Raw genomic sequence first — 15,118 nt, 5'->3', positions numbered from 1 at the left:
GACAAACTCCCCGCACACTGCGTTTCCTCACCAGACCTCACTGGCCACTGTCCCAGACAGACAAGAAACGTCTGTAAGGCATATTGGGACCTCGTACCGTCTTTGATTTGTTAGTTGTACTTGTTGACTCTTTTTTCTTTCCTTTTTTCAGCCTCCTCGCCAGTGCAAGGCTGACCGAAACGCCGTCCCCCTTCATTTAGTCATCTTACAAATCGTCGTCTACATCACAGCATGACGGAACACCAGGTTCCATCGCCTGGACCAGCTAAGCTCAGGCATAATGCTGGCCCAGACGAATGGCTCGAAGCATCCAAGAACTGCAAGTACCTATCAGAGCACCACATGAAACAATTGTGTGATATTGTCAAGGAGTTTATGATGGAGGGTATGTTTTGATCGACCAGGTTCACAGCTCGCAAGACTCATTCACTTGTTCCAGAATCAAATATTCAACCTGTATCCTCGCCAGTCACGATATGCGGAGATATCCATGGGCAGTTTTACGACCTGCTTGAACTATTTCGTGTGGCGGGCGGAATGCCCAACGAGACGAACGTCGAAGCCCCGATCACCGCTCCATCAGTCATCACATCCGCAGATATCGAACCCCCGTCAACAATAACAGACCCGAAACTGCGAAAAAAGGTGAGAAATGCAGATGATCTAGAGGAGACGGACGATAATGCGTCGGCATCTGGACGGGGCCGATCTGGCAGTGTAGTGTCAAAAGATGGCGTTTCTGCTTCGCCTCCCGGGAATTTTGTCTTTCTCGGAGACTATGTAGATCGAGGATATTTCAGTTTAGAGACATTGACTTTATTACTATGTCTAAAGGCTAAGTGAGTTGGCTCCATCTTCGGAGTGCGAGTCTCGACTGACCAGTTTAGATATCCCGACCGCATCACACTAGTGCGAGGTAATCACGAGTCAAGGCAAATCACCCAAGTCTATGGTTTCTACGAGGAATGTTTCCAGAAATATGGGAATGCTTCTGTCTGGAAAGCGTGTTGTCAGGTCTTCGACTTCATGACGCTAGGCGCCATTATTGATGGAAAAGTGTTGTGTGTGCATGGCGGACTGAGCCCGGAAATCAGAACACTTGACCAAGTGCGCGTAGTCGCGCGGGCTCAAGAGATTCCTCATGAAGGAGCATTCTGTGACCTGGTCTGGTCTGACCCAGAAGACGTTGAGACATGGGCTGTCAGCCCGCGAGGAGCTGGTTCGTACCTGATCCCTTAAAGCAAATCCTTGGATATTTCTTCTAACGAGCATACGCAGGATGGCTTTTCGGAGACAAAGTCGCCGAAGAATTCTGCCATGTCAACGACCTCAACCTGATCGCGCGAGCTCACCAGCTTGTCAACGAAGGTTACAAATACCATTTCGATAAGCAAAATGTGGCTACCGTGTGGAGCGCACCAAACTACTGCTATCGATGTGGTAATCTGGCATCGGTGTGCGAGGTGCGCGAGGACCTGAAACCAACATTCAAACTGTTCAGCGCTGTCGGCGATGACCAGCGACATCTTCCTGCGTCAAGACCCGGGCGTAGTGAATACTTTTTGTAGAATATGTCTCCATCTATGTTGTCACGCGATCACGATTTTCTTGCGTTGTAACAGTTGAAATGAACCGGTGGATGAGCTGCATGGCGCATGGCGTTATTTCCCAATGTCATTGATGATATCACCTAAGATCAGAATATATACCAATTTACAAGTTTATGCGGAAGCTATCTATAATATCGCATTCTCGTATCAGCGTCATTGGCTTAAATTTATAATCGTATATCACAATGTCTTGGCGTGGCTCCAAAGAGTCATCCGACAAGACTGCGCCTCTCACGTGGGGTCGAGGTTTGCCCTTCCAAATGACTGTCCAGAATCTCTCTATTTGGTCTTCCATTTCTCGAATTTTTCCTTTGACTGTTTTTTGTTCTCCCTGAAACTATCAAGCCTGCTCAGTTTGTTCCTATAACATTTCGCTGTGCGATAGACGACCCCGCGTTATATCATCCAGTGTCAACATTTTCAAATGGCGAGTTCTTGACAGGGCAACCTAATTACATTTCAAGACAAGTATCAGAAACATATAAACCAAGAAAAATGTTTCGCGTACATGAAAGCGATATATCTCACCACTCAAAATGAATTTGAAAAATGGCATACATTCATCGCACAATATTCCACTGGAGGCCGCTATTTCAAAGCATACAGTCCCGGTAGATTCGTCTCCAACCACTTCTCTGCTGTCAGCTTGTGCAGGACTTGACAAAGGGGGTGGAGTATGTCTCCTTAATGATACTATCAACGGAAAATATAAGCCCAGTACGACATTTGCAATCTACTCTACCGCTGTTTTGCCGCAGTCCTGGCTGGATATACTTCTTTGTTCGGTAGACCGAGACAGAACTTATATCGAAAGGCTAAACGAGCTGGCGAAATGTATTTCGGCGAATTTACCGATATACACTTCCTGGGATGGCTTGGGAACAGCCGATTGCAGCGAGGGGGCTTCCTCACGCCAACTGCATTCGCTGCCTACTTCGCTATCTACCCTTCCACACCGGGGACAAACATCCCAAGTGGACATTCTGACACAGAGCAGACCACGCTTTCTGCTGAATGCCTGTTTGTATAAGAATCATTGCATCATCGGACATCATAGTGTTATCCAGACACTATTGATCGTATTGCGAAGACCGTGGTGTGTGCTCGAAATATGTGTTGGTAGTACTGAGGATGATTACAGTACAACAAATGTTCTCATGCAGATCCTGTCATTCGCCAGACTTGCCCAACAAAGAGACAAATCCGGCTATGAGACAGCAGTATTCTTGCTAGAACACGAGCTTGAGAAACGACATGACTCATTTGATCTTCTATCAATGCCTGTTATTGGAAGTCTGGAACGCGAAGAAGGAACTCCAATCAGTCTCAGCGCCGAAGAAGTGTCGTACAAACGGTTAATCAGTTCTTACGAACGGTGCAATCGTTCGGTCTTTCTCACTAGCTTGAAGTCCTTCAATTCCTTCTGGATATGTCTTATTTGCGTTTTCGCAGTGGAAATCGGGGTGACTTTCTCCAGTATTATTGACATACTAGCTGGAGGAAAGCAAAAACTGCCAAAACAAAGAGTTGTCCTGCCAGCAGAACAGAAAAGGCGCAAATCGGAAAGATCTGTTGGTCTCGTATATTCACCGGCAAGATACGACGACACTTGTGGAAGTAACGATATAGCAGAAGATATGGTTCAATTATACGAACTTGTTTTGCTCAGAATACGTGATTGTGTGTGAATCATACATATATGTTGCATTCATAGATACATGTGTATCCGTTGATTCTTTATTTTTGCAAGCTTTACTCAAAACCAATCGCTTGATTAACCTAGATATGATAACCTTTTACTATACTCGTCAACACCATCGCCTTTCATTGAAGCTCCGAGATCTGGATGACATCCTAATAAATAAAGCCCGGTATTACACCCGTGTATCATGCACTACCAGCACCGTTTCACCCAAGAACTCCACCCTCCACCAACGGTCTCACTTAAATCCACAGTTTGACGGAGAAGCAACGTCGTAAGTTGCACTGACATGACCGTAATGCACGGCTTGTCCGTCAGTCAACTGATCCAGAGCCTCCTGGCTAAGCACAAACCGATTAACTGCTACATCAATGGCAGTTACATAGATGGTCTGGCTGTTGTAGGTGATACTATAGCATGCACCACAGTTGGGGCTGTTATATTCAGCAATGGTTGGTGCACCGCCCACAAGAGGAAAGCTAGGTAAAGCACCAATAGTGTTGTATCCTTTTATTATAAGCCCGTTGGAGCCGTCGGAACAAGCCAATTTGCTGGTCGACAAGTCACCATTGTCATATGTATTGTCATAAGCGACGTCAATCGCCGTAGCGGCTGCAGCCTGTGGTGTAGTCGGAGCAGCCAAGGCAGTAGCAACCATTATGGTAAGAAAATTAAGGATCAGCTTCATGTTGATGGGTTGATCTCCAAATAGTAGACAACCAGGAGTGAGAATTTAAATTGATCACTTGTACAGATTTTAATAGATCAGTGTTCAAGAATTGCTTTTTGCAGATGTATAAATCTTGGTTTCCATCTCTCTTTTATTTACTAGAATCAAAGGACTTTTGGCAGACATTTCAATTCCTTTTATAATTTCTTGTCTGACCAAGTCATATGAAGGAAACACTGCTCACGTGTCAATTGCCAAGTCCCACGACCAAATGCAGGAAAGCCAAGCCTGCTGTAAATCATTTCATTCAAGGAATCGCAGATATCTGGATCCACCTCCATTACTGTAAATTGCGAATTTATGAGACACTCTATGCACATCACATGGATATTGTCTTGGAACTCTGGCATCGTCGGTGAGCGGCATGAAAGGTCCACCTCTCTTTATTTTCGCTTGGCCAGGTTGAGATGAGATGTGCTACATTTATTTCTCGCCACATATAATCTTGGTGCATTGTATTGCTCTGGAACGTTTGCCTGTAAACATTCTCCACCGCATAATCGTTCATCACCACCAAGCTTTCTCAAATTGAGCTACAATATTTATGGAACTTCTAGAATCTGATACCTTTTTACACATCGTTTGCTTAATTCGTTCCTAACATGGAGACGATAATTTTAAGATGTATTTGACCTGTTACTAGTGTATGGTCCCTACATACTCATTACAAACGATATTTGCCGGTCTGGTTGGGCTGATAGAAGTTACAGTATCAATGCCTACCATTCCCAGTCGCTGAAAAAATGCGAATAGAGACTTCCGTGAAACATATCCACGGTATGTTGATTGCCACCACGCAGCAAAGGATCCTATATCGTGTTCAGTCAGCGACCTTTCTCTTTACTATTCGTGCGATGCTTTTACCTTCAATCGGACCAGACGCACTGAAGCCCAGAGCTTCAATAATCCATGGCGCAATCAGGAAGAGAACCCCGAGGGCGATGAGAGTACAAAAGATAGTTATAGCAACAGGGTGATCTCTTGCAAATTGGAAAAAATCTTCCACGATTTGGCTTGTAAAGTTAATGATTTCTTGCAAAACAGCGCCCATGTCGCTCTGCCCGTTCTCGATAATTTGTCGCAATTTGTCTAGAATAGCTTTTGCAATCCCCTCTGTCCATCCTTCTGTGTCGACAGTACCTTGAATTCTAGATTGTAGAGCAGAACCCCGCTTTTCAGTTGTCATAATTATGTGAATCACCTCTTCGGCGACATCTTCTGGTCTGCGATATGATGTGGATAATCCACAGGATTTGCGTTTGAGCTCTGCTTCAGCTCCGCTCTCAGCAGGCGGGCCGCGAATACACTCAAGAACGGTGAAAAGCAGATCCATTATGTTTCAGCTATAGAAAAGAGACGCAGTTAAGGGAGTAGTAGGTTCTGAGCTTGAAGGATAGTTAACAAGAGTTAGAGTCGTAATTGTGGATGAAAACAAAACAGTTTTGTGGTCAAATAGCATGAATTTGGATAAATGTCGCACTTTTAACCACTATATCAAAAAGGGCGCAACCCTTACTTAGTAAGGATTTCTAGTGGATATCTAATCGCATATTTTTTCTGACAATAAACTGTTGAGTAAGGAGTTGAGGGGTGGAAAAACTTGGCACATAAAGGCGTTAGCACTATATAATCTCACTATGCCGACAATTGGTATAATGTAATTGATCAGTAGTGTCTGCCCTTAAACATTTCATCTATACATTCACGCAAGTTCAAGAAATACTAGTCTAGTTCTCTTTAAAAAATAAATTGCTTCGTTGATTTTATAAAGATAATCGCCCGAGTGCTATGTTTTCACTTATCAAGAAAGATGCACCGTTTGGTAAAACATTATATAAGCAGGATCACTGTGACGAGTAAATTACAACTTAAGTCGACTCTAATTCGGCTGGGTGAAAGACATACTTCATCATCCACGTCGATCATTCCCCGCATTGATTGCTTTCTTGGTGTCCTTTTACTGGCCCTGTTTTAACCTTGTCTAAGACAGATGCAGATGGCTTTTCTCTGTGATTCTGTTCTTTCAAGAAGTTGAGTCAATGTGATATTATCAAGTGATTTATTTCGACCTGGCATATTCAAAGACTCTCATTTAGGTTCTTTGTTTTCCAGTTGGCGGTGTAAGGGTAAGGTGAGACACTATCTTTTATTTTTATAAGAATGTGACACAAAGCTCGAATGATAGAAATAAGATTAGATTTGTTTCTATTATGTATTACTTCAACAATGGAGCGTATGTTTTAATTGGTTATTAAATTTTGAGTCATTTATCCCATTCTCTTAATGTAACATCGAGTTGTAGACATGGACGCATACCAGGATACTTATGCAAGGAGAGTGTTATGGATAGTTAGGGTTAGGCTGCGGCGTCTGCACCATTAATTCACTTAAACCACCCGGAGGCAGCAGCGCTCTTGGCTTATGCCACCTCATGCATCCAATCTGTTTCACTGGTAACTTGGTGAATTCAGAATACGAGACGATCGATGTTGAATTATGATGAAGAAGTCGATCGTGCCTCTCTTCTCATAGCTGTGAGGCCATGCATGAGATTAGGCCCCCCATATTTCCCGAGATCCAACTCCATCCTATCGACGGCCTTCCATCCAAATTTTTTATAAAGCTTTTGAGCAACCGGTGTAGATTCTAAATAGATAGCCGCTCCATTAGCATCGGCATGCCGCACACCCCAGTCGAGAAGCAGAGATCCACAGCCTTGCCCTTGGTAGCTAGGGTCTGTTGAAAGAGAGCCTAGAACTATTCGTACTGATATCAGCATTTAAAAATTCCCTAGATTGCCTGCACATGTAGATCATGATCACTTACGATATTCGGTTTCTTCATTCCAGTAAGTCTTCCTCAACATATTTAATGCTGCTCGAAATTCCGTTACAAGAGGCACATTTGACCCGGCAGGTAAAGGTGGCTCTATGTATTTCCTGCCATCAAGCTCCTCGGCCACTGTCAGCGCAGCAGTGGATCCTGCGCCTACAGATATACCACCCTCTTGTTTGTCTTCGTCATCCCTCTGCTTGTAATCAGGATTCTCAGGGCGGAATTTCGCCGGAATTTTCCATCTGGCATATGCTGCGATCTTCTCGCCGTCGGCACCGCTATCGTCGTTGTCTATTATAACAGTTATTGTTGATTTGCCCTCCATAATGGCCCGACGCTCACGCTCGGCTAGCCATGGCAATGATACATTTTCGTCGTCCATGGGATACATTGTTTTGTTCAAAGGGTTGTCTTTGAAGGCGCAATGTTTGGCGACGGCAAGCTGGACGGCATAGGATGGGTCTGAAATTAGTTTAAGCGTAAACCTCTTTTGGTCTCGATCTCCTGTATTCCCGACCATTTTCTCTATCCTGACAATTTTCTATTCTTGTAGTCTCTTCTGCTTTCTGGGTTGAACCAGGCACTTAATAAATGAACGCAAGACCGAATAATGTGTAAAGTCATGAAGAGGATCGGAATTCGACAGACTAGTTTAGGCACCGCAGGCAGCCGCAAATTAGAGACGTTTTGTAAGCCATCGCAATCCAAAGTGAAATACGACCCGCTCAAATCGGGTATGGCGTTACAAGTCGCCATAGTACCTGATCCTGAGGCCATTAAAGTAATGCTATTATGTACCAATGCCGGAGATAGAATGTCGAAAGTTACCAACAGTGGCATTAATAAGCTGAGGATAGCAGACGATCTCACAACGTCCCTTCGTCACCCGGAGAAGAGTTTGTGTTGGAGTAATCCTAATCGCGATCTGGTCCGAAAATTCTAGATATTTTGCTCCACGAGGATCGTTCCACAGGTTCCGAACTGGCTGAGAATGCAGGCTATTCGATTTCAGTCTTATATTATCCGTCACTAGATTGCCAGATGAGTCTCTCGGAGACCCTCACCTCATTAATTGATAGTGTCTCCACTGTCTTAGCAGCTCTATCCTTTCTACCCCAACTATAGCATTAATAAAATTCATAATATATCCTTTAGCTTCTTCAGATATATATATGGTCATTCATGGTATTGTGTGTTTTTATATTATTGTTAGTAACTCATTGATAATTATTGTTTCGTCCCTCAGTTCCCACTCTCACTTAACTGGATATTTAATTGTCATCGAGTGATCTGTAATTGTGGGCGCGATGGTGAACTGCGGGTTAGAGTTGTTAAAAAGCAGCCTCAACGGCTTGCTCCCATTTAAATCAACTAGTTTGCTATATCTGACCGCAGAGAAATCCCCGAATTGCACAGTGCCAAAGTCTGCTGTTTCAGACTCAAATGGAAGCTCCATGCCCCAGACCACCCGAGACATAGTTAACGAACGATGCGGGTTGTTGACGAAAACTTTGCTAGTGTTCTCGCCGAGGCTGAGATTTTCAACGGTAAAGTTGCCTGCATATGCGTCTACGGTTATGCGAATCTCATCACTAGCACTAGCATAGGGATGAAGTGTCCCATTCTCGTAATACAAAGAAAACATGTAAGACCCATTTTCAGTGCAAGAACTTGACCCTATGGTATACACCGGCCCCGAAATACAGTCAGAACACATCCTTAGTTCAACTCGCACACAGTACATATTGCTAGCTTTGCCACCTGGAGGCACCGCCGGGGTAGGTACTGTGAATGTACCGCTTATATGGGAATAGTTTCCTTCAGTCATCATAGCCCCTACTATGTGGGCGCCAATTACGACATCCCCAAGCGGCGCATGCGGACTGGAAAGATCGATGGAAACTGGCATGTACGGATAGGTTTGGCGCGGCCTGGACGGGATACTGATAGTAGACTTAGAGAGAGCTAGGCCAAAGAGAATTGATGCTGAAGCTAGCCCTGATGGTTTCATTTTGAGGGTAAATTACTGGCTGAGTGAAAAAGAAAAAGCTCTATGCTGTGTGAAACTCGATGGTCATGTTTTGTCGGAGTCGGAACAGCTTTGCAGATCCTTCTAAGAAAAAGAGGACACAAAGAATATAAAATCCTCGAAGACTGATATAGTATCCATTAACATGAATTTATTTTTAGCTTAGAAGAGCTTTGACTTCTAACGTCATGACAGGATCTCAACAAAGAAAAGTCTGTAGACTCGCCGCATGACGAACATTTCGAGCTAATTATACTTCTGGCAAAGGGAAATTGCCCACAAACAAGGTCCAATTGGAAAAATTTTCAATAATATATGTTTCTTTTCCTTCTCTTCTAGGCTGCTGTCGGAGGAAATATTTTGATGAAATAAATTCAAACACTTTAAATCATAAACTTGTAAAACTTTTAGCTTTTACTGGACAATCTATCAAGGAGGGAGATTATCCATTTTCTGTACACATACTCCATTCTTATTATAACAAGAGAATGAATATTGTGCAGGAATATAAATATTAGGCTGTGAATGCCAATCATCTTAGAAATGTAGGATTTCTGGTTCATTTGGTGTTTATGGCATAAATTAGCTCGACAAGGATCAATTGATACCGAGAACAATATTTTCGATCACAGACAGACTCGCAAACTCCTTCGCATGTTGTCCCCTCGTGTGGTATCTTTATCTTATCACGTGACCGTCAGCCTGTTCCAATGTGCGATATCGGCATTGCAACGATATACAAATTGACAATATTTTACAGTCAACTTATATCTTTAAAATATCAAGGCTTGTATTATATATAAACCTCTAAAAGCCAGTATCTTCTACTTTCAAAGCAAAAGGACAGTATAACCTTCCTTATGATTAGTTCACAGCCAAAAGCCAAGTCGCGACGTGCAACCCGAGCTTGCGACTTTTGTCATAAGAGAGGTCGTCGTTGCAAAAGGGAGAATGAAAGTTCCTTGCAATGTGCTACTTGCATCGATTACGGAGTAGCATGCACCTGGAGTCGAGTGCCAGCGAAGAGAGGAACCAAACCTCGATATAAAAGCCGAGTAGCAGCACCATGGACTTTAAGCGAGTCCATACATGGTCCGATGACATTGATCGAAATACTGATTGATAATTTTTTTGAATCCGTATACCCAGTGTCCGTTTTCCTTCATTCTGGGTGAAATTCAGGAACGTTATAGCTGATAATATATAAAAAAGGGCCATTACTATACACGAGCAGACGTTCAGAGAACGCTGGAATAACCGTAGAATGCCGGATAGCCGTGGTTCATACTCTAGACTTATGGCAATGTGCGCTGTGAGTGCGCTTCGGATCAAAAATGGGTCTGTCCTGAACGAAAGACATGTACCGAGTAACCTGGATCCAAAATTATACTTTGACGAAGCGCTTCAGGCTCTTCCGGACGACGTGAACGACTTCGAAGAATTTGAAAGTCTACAAGCCATTGGACTAGCTTGCTTGACAGCCCTTCACTACAGTGATGAGCCACTTCTCCATCAAGTTCTTGGACTGTATCACGCTGTAGTGGCTGAGCAAGGTTTTTGTGACGAGAAAAGGTGGCCCCGCGATCTAACTGGAATTGAGAGAGAAGAACGAAGGCGTCTGTTCTGGCACATGTATCGCCTTGAGGTTCACACTTCTCTAGTTATTGGACATGTTATTAGATGTCCAGAGTTGCAATCATCTGTTGCCTATCCCACAATACAAGACAATGACCTCACCAAGTCTGACGACGGTCAATTCGAATGGCTCAGTGGGTGGAATTTTGTCACAGACTTGTATAGAGGTATCGAACATGTTATTTCCCAATTCAAATACCGACGTGCATCGACTAAACTGGATGATCGGTATTTATCAACTTCTTTTATTCTAGACTATGACCCTCAGAAGAAGATACTGGATCCCCTCGCTGCAGCACGCCGTGGGCTGCCCGACCGGTTCATGAAAGCCATGCCAGTCTCATCGAATGTCCGGAGAAATCGATGTGGCTATCAAACGGCGAACATCGCATGTACGTACCAGGTCAGTACGCATACTATCTACCATACAGACATTCAACTAAATATAAAACATTGAAGCTTTTGAGGATGGTTACTTTTAGTGCCTATCACACAACAACTCTCGACGAAGCCTGTCAGACAGTGCTTGAATTAATCGACGAAATATCAAATATACCCATTGAATATCTGCGTGCAATGGGGTTGGCTATGGTAAGCCAGATTGCTATTGACGACAATTAAATTGAATATTATTTGTTCTGACGTGGATATTCTTGCAGTTACAAGAGCTCTCGGGTTTCGGACATATCCTGAACAGCTTTATTACTCAGGGACTGTCTAGGTCTGATTATCATCATTTGAGGACTGTCATGTAAGTTGCGATATGTCATAATAACCCGTTTTTTTACCACCCTCTAAGTAACACATCTAGGCTTTGCATGTCGGAGCTGCTTGAGAGCCTTTCATCATGTATGACATCTGCAATGGAAGCCAGTCAACGTCTTCGTGCATACGTGGAAGATATCGATCGGTTTCTTACCATGCCGCAGATTGCAAAAAATGGAAATACCACCACCTCCATTGGTAATGATGGATCTCAAGGAAATACGAATTCTTTGGATTTAATATCACAGCAATTAATGGTTCCTTTGGATGTACTTCAGCGGATCCCTTGGCCCGCGGCTTGGGAAGATTTTGTAGGGCTTTTCTAAATGCACATTTTTTTTCTTTCTTTTTACCACAACTAGAGTTCAGATGTGACTGCACTACTCTGTAGAAGTTTCATTCTGATTCTCACCTACCAGCCATGATCTCTTTTGTCTCCTAGTTCGCCAGAGATAATACTCTCCCGCAGTCATGACTGGATACTTGTTCGGATTCTCTTCACTGACACACGTTGGCACAGGACTCAAGAGGGTCTTCCGGTTGATACCCCAGAAGAAGGGTACGGAATATCTCTCCCGGCCACTCTCATTAATAACCCGATGAACTGTGCTCACAAAGAAGTCATTCGTCTGTCGCATAAAGCAATCAGCGATATTCACCACCAAACAACCCGGAATAGGCTTGACTTTGATCCAATGACCCGATTTACTAAGGACCTCCAGACCTTCTGCGTCTGAGGTGATGATGGTAAAGAACTCGACGTCAGTATGAGCGCCAATGCCATTCTGCTCATCTCGACGTGCTTCTTGCTGTGGGTAATGGAGAATTCGTAAACCGGCTTCTGGCTGCTTCACGTGCTCGTCATAAAAGTCTTCTGGGACATGTAGGGCCAATGCAAACATGCGTGTTAGTCGACGTGCAAACCGAATCATTTCAGTCTGATAAGCACTGAGCTTTTCTTCAAATTCGGGCATGTCCTTTGGCCAAAGATTTATTTGTGGCGTCAACGGGTCTGGATGATCGGGATCTTTAGCCGGGTTATAGTTCCAGTTGAACGCTTCGTACAGGTCTATATTCAGCATCATTAGTGTTGATCCCAACAAAAAGAATGGATGAGAGGGGTCTGACCTCTATATTTCCAGCCATTAGGGTTGTATCGCTGCATTCCATGATATCCGCAATACTCGTCCGGTATGAGTTCCGAGCTCACTTCCATTTTCTTTTCCTCTGGAAGAGCAAAAAACCCCTTAGCTTGCTCCATCACATCTGAGACCAGCTCCATGTTTATATTCTACACATCTTAGCTTATTGTCATTGATACCTAACAAAGGGAAAGGCAAGGGGTAACACCTACATGACTCGTTATACAGAAGAACCCAATACTATGAGCTGCTTGTCGAATATCTTCAGCCAAGGCTTGACGATCGGCCAGCTTATCGCTATACATGCGCGACACGTCAATGATAGGAATTGACTCTTCTGTGGATGCCGCATTGGAGACATAGGTGAAATTTTTACCGTTTGTCAGGCGAATCGTCTTTGACGTGTTGGCATTGGTGGAGATAACGGTGGTAGACATCATTGATAAGAAATTGTGCCAAAATTGCTCGCACTTTCCTCTCACTGAGGCACTCTCAGTCAACAATGGCACACGTTAGGTTTATATATAATATCCTGTCTAGGACAATTCAGTACTAGTTCCGACTCTGAACATCTTGAGTTTATCAGTTTATGCGCTTGTTAAGTGAGCCAACTAGTTAAAACCTTGGCGACACAAAGATAAGGGTAAACTATATATAGGATCTCTGATTGGCTCGTAGCGGATAAACTGGTGAACCAAATCGCTTATCTCCTATTACCACATTTGATAAGTTGATTGCCCTATCTGGCCGTTCAATTATCGCGGGAAGATGTACTGCGCAGGTACGAACGACAAGTATAAAGCACAGGAAATTTACTGATATTTGTTTTCCCCCCCTCTCCCCCCCATATGTATATGGATATTGAACAACCCGGGATCCTCTTGGAAAACAAGCAACTGGAACCGCAGTGCTAATATGGCCGCCATACGGAATTTGTTCAAATACCTCGAAGTGAAGAATGACGGTGACGATCATGCCGAAGATCGAGAGGGATATGACTCGCTGAAAAACCTCAACCCTGACACTCGTCCTCTAGAGCCGGCTAGGCGAACATTTGGTCCTTGGGAATTCGTCACCTTGTGGGTGATCACGGGCTCCTTCAACATTGGAGGCTGGACAACTGGCTCATCGTTAATCGCTTATGGATTAAATGTCTGGCAGGCCATGTTGACAGTCATCATAGGAAACGTTATTGTCGGTTTCCTCTGCGTGATGACTGGTGCGCCGGGAGCAAAATGGCACATCGGCTTTCCGATCATTCAAAGAGCTCCATGGGGAGTCAACGGGTTTGCCTTTGTTGTGATTCAGCGAGTCTTTTTGGCATGTATCTGGTTCTCGACTCAGGTTTACTGGGGTGGGCAATGTGTCAAGGTTGTCTTAACGGCGATATGGCCCTCATTTGCCAATGTTAATACTTCTCTGGCTGGTGGGACAATGACGACTGGAGATTTCACCTCATTTATTATTTTCACTGTCTTATACTACCCATTTATTTGGATCAAGCCAGAAAAGTATAAGATTCCCTTTCTCATTTCCTGTACCGCGGTGATACCGACTATCATCGTAACTTGGATCTGGTTCATGGCAAAAGCTCATGGAGTCGGTACTCTGGTCACAAATGTTAGTACAGTGTCCGGAGTTAGTCAAGCAACTGGAAGTCACCTGGGTTGGATGATGGTACTCGGTATCTGCACCATGATCAACTCTATGAGCGTACATGTCTATGTTCAGTCTGACTATACTCGCTACGCACGAAAACCAAAGGATCAGATCCTTGCACAACTGGTTATGGTACCCATGGGAACAATCGTTGTTGCTCTGATCGGAATTATTTGCACATCCTGTGCAGCTCAACTATTTCCGGAGCAGGAAGGAACCTTACTCTGGGCGCCGTACGATCTATACAGTGCCCTTCAAGCCCATTACGGAAATTCGTCTCGTTCACGCGCTGCTGTGGCTTTTGGCGGCCTCTCTTTCATGATTGCTCAGTTTGGTATGGTGGTCGCCAATAATGGGGTTGCAGCCGGACTCGATCTATCTGGGCTTTTCCCACGTTACTTCACAATCCGGCGGGGGATGATCTTGCTGTCAATGATCTCATTTATTGTGCAGCCATGGTCTCTGCTAAATGGTGCCAGCAAATTCCTGACTGTTCTTGGTGGTTACGGCGTCTTCATTGGACCCATGACTGGTGTGATGTTTAGCGACTACTTCTTGGTTCGCAGACAAATTCTCAAACTGAGTGATCTTTACGAGTACAGTTCCAAGAGTATCTACTGGTACCAGAAGGGATATAATTGGCGTGCTTTTGTCGCCTGGATGATGGGAGTCTGGATAACATTACCGGGATTCGCACGGATGGTACAGCAAGGCTCCGCTGATCCGTGGGCAGGATGGTCAAACCTATATGACCTGTCTTATATTCTAGGCTGTTTGCTGAGTGTTGTGACATACTATGTCCTTCATAGAGTCTCACCTATTACTGGTCTCGGCGTACAGGATGATGAGGATTATTTCGGTACTTTTACGACTGTTCTTGAGGGTGTCGGTGGTGTAGGCAGCGCGTCAGAAATAATAGAAGAGAAAACCAAATATTCTGTCTGATGTTAGTTATCTAATCAAGTATACTTCTTCCCTAGCAATTGGATAGTCAACTTAATACGAATATAT

General features: G+C 44.0%; 9 protein-coding genes across 9 annotated transcripts; 4 read left to right on the top strand and 5 right to left on the bottom strand.

Moving 5' to 3' along the window:
* Nucleotides 1-231: 231 nt before the first annotated feature.
* Nucleotides 232-1,568, top strand: BGW36DRAFT_295408 (TOR signaling pathway phosphatase sita; the record flags this gene model as incomplete). The annotated part of the gene is made up of 4 exons (XM_046211180.1): nt 232-385; nt 440-839; nt 888-1,219; nt 1,279-1,568. The coding sequence occupies 4 exons, from the start codon at nt 232-234 to the stop codon at nt 1,566-1,568; spliced, it is 1,176 nt and encodes a 391-aa protein (XP_046072548.1).
* Nucleotides 1,569-2,146: 578 nt separating this feature from the next.
* Nucleotides 2,147-3,298, top strand: BGW36DRAFT_296269 (uncharacterized protein; the record flags this gene model as incomplete). The annotated part of the gene is made up of 1 exon (XM_046211249.1): nt 2,147-3,298. The coding sequence occupies one exon, from the start codon at nt 2,147-2,149 to the stop codon at nt 3,296-3,298; it is 1,152 nt and encodes a 383-aa protein (XP_046072547.1).
* A 126-nt stretch (nt 3,299-3,424) lies between these two features.
* On the bottom strand, nt 3,425-4,148 carry BGW36DRAFT_176141 (Cerato-platanin). Its single transcript, XM_046209682.1, has one exon. It carries the CDS (start codon nt 3,998-4,000, stop codon nt 3,551-3,553), a length of 450 nt encoding a protein of 149 aa, XP_046072546.1. The 5' UTR covers nt 4,001-4,148; the 3' UTR covers nt 3,425-3,550.
* A 558-nt stretch (nt 4,149-4,706) lies between these two features.
* BGW36DRAFT_397476 (uncharacterized protein) lies at nt 4,707-5,375 on the bottom strand (the record flags this gene model as incomplete). The annotated part of the gene is made up of 3 exons (XM_046218305.1): nt 4,707-4,736; nt 4,766-4,851; nt 4,907-5,375. 3 exons carry the CDS (start codon nt 5,373-5,375, stop codon nt 4,707-4,709), a joined length of 585 nt encoding a protein of 194 aa, XP_046072545.1.
* A 932-nt stretch (nt 5,376-6,307) lies between these two features.
* On the bottom strand, nt 6,308-7,519 carry BGW36DRAFT_176133 (acyl-CoA N-acyltransferase). Its single transcript, XM_046209681.1, has 2 exons — nt 6,869-7,519; nt 6,308-6,799 (listed from the first exon to the last, which is right to left on the bottom strand). Exons 1-2 carry the CDS (start codon nt 7,395-7,397, stop codon nt 6,537-6,539), a joined length of 792 nt encoding a protein of 263 aa, XP_046072544.1. The 5' UTR covers nt 7,398-7,519; the 3' UTR covers nt 6,308-6,536.
* A 613-nt stretch (nt 7,520-8,132) lies between these two features.
* Nucleotides 8,133-8,888, bottom strand: BGW36DRAFT_427787 (uncharacterized protein; the record flags this gene model as incomplete). The annotated part of the gene is made up of 1 exon (XM_046220456.1): nt 8,133-8,888. One exon carries the CDS (start codon nt 8,886-8,888, stop codon nt 8,133-8,135), a length of 756 nt encoding a protein of 251 aa, XP_046072543.1.
* A 793-nt stretch (nt 8,889-9,681) lies between these two features.
* Nucleotides 9,682-11,659, top strand: BGW36DRAFT_450596 (putative C6 transcription factor). The gene is made up of 5 exons (XM_046221806.1): nt 9,682-10,056; nt 10,119-10,944; nt 11,001-11,132; nt 11,201-11,292; nt 11,353-11,659. The coding sequence occupies exons 1-5, from the start codon at nt 9,767-9,769 to the stop codon at nt 11,630-11,632; spliced, it is 1,620 nt and encodes a 539-aa protein (XP_046072542.1). The 5' UTR covers nt 9,682-9,766; the 3' UTR covers nt 11,633-11,659.
* A 27-nt stretch (nt 11,660-11,686) lies between these two features.
* BGW36DRAFT_397474 (putative gibberellin 3-beta hydroxylase) lies at nt 11,687-12,885 on the bottom strand (the record flags this gene model as incomplete). The annotated part of the gene is made up of 3 exons (XM_046218304.1): nt 11,687-12,375; nt 12,435-12,597; nt 12,661-12,885. 3 exons carry the CDS (start codon nt 12,883-12,885, stop codon nt 11,687-11,689), a joined length of 1,077 nt encoding a protein of 358 aa, XP_046072541.1.
* Nucleotides 12,886-13,363: 478 nt separating this feature from the next.
* On the top strand, nt 13,364-15,052 carry BGW36DRAFT_417166 (putative uracil permease; the record flags this gene model as incomplete). Its single annotated transcript, XM_046219373.1, has 1 exon — nt 13,364-15,052. The coding sequence occupies one exon, from the start codon at nt 13,364-13,366 to the stop codon at nt 15,050-15,052; it is 1,689 nt and encodes a 562-aa protein (XP_046072540.1).
* Between the last annotated feature and the right edge of the window lie 66 nt (nt 15,053-15,118).

This window comes from Talaromyces proteolyticus, assembly GCF_021365285.1.
Source record: "Talaromyces proteolyticus strain PMI_201 chromosome Unknown BGW36scaffold_6, whole genome shotgun sequence".
Classification (NCBI taxonomy): Eukaryota; Fungi; Ascomycota; class Eurotiomycetes; order Eurotiales; family Trichocomaceae; genus Talaromyces; species Talaromyces proteolyticus.
This window is presented reverse-complemented; position numbering and strand designations above follow the sequence as displayed.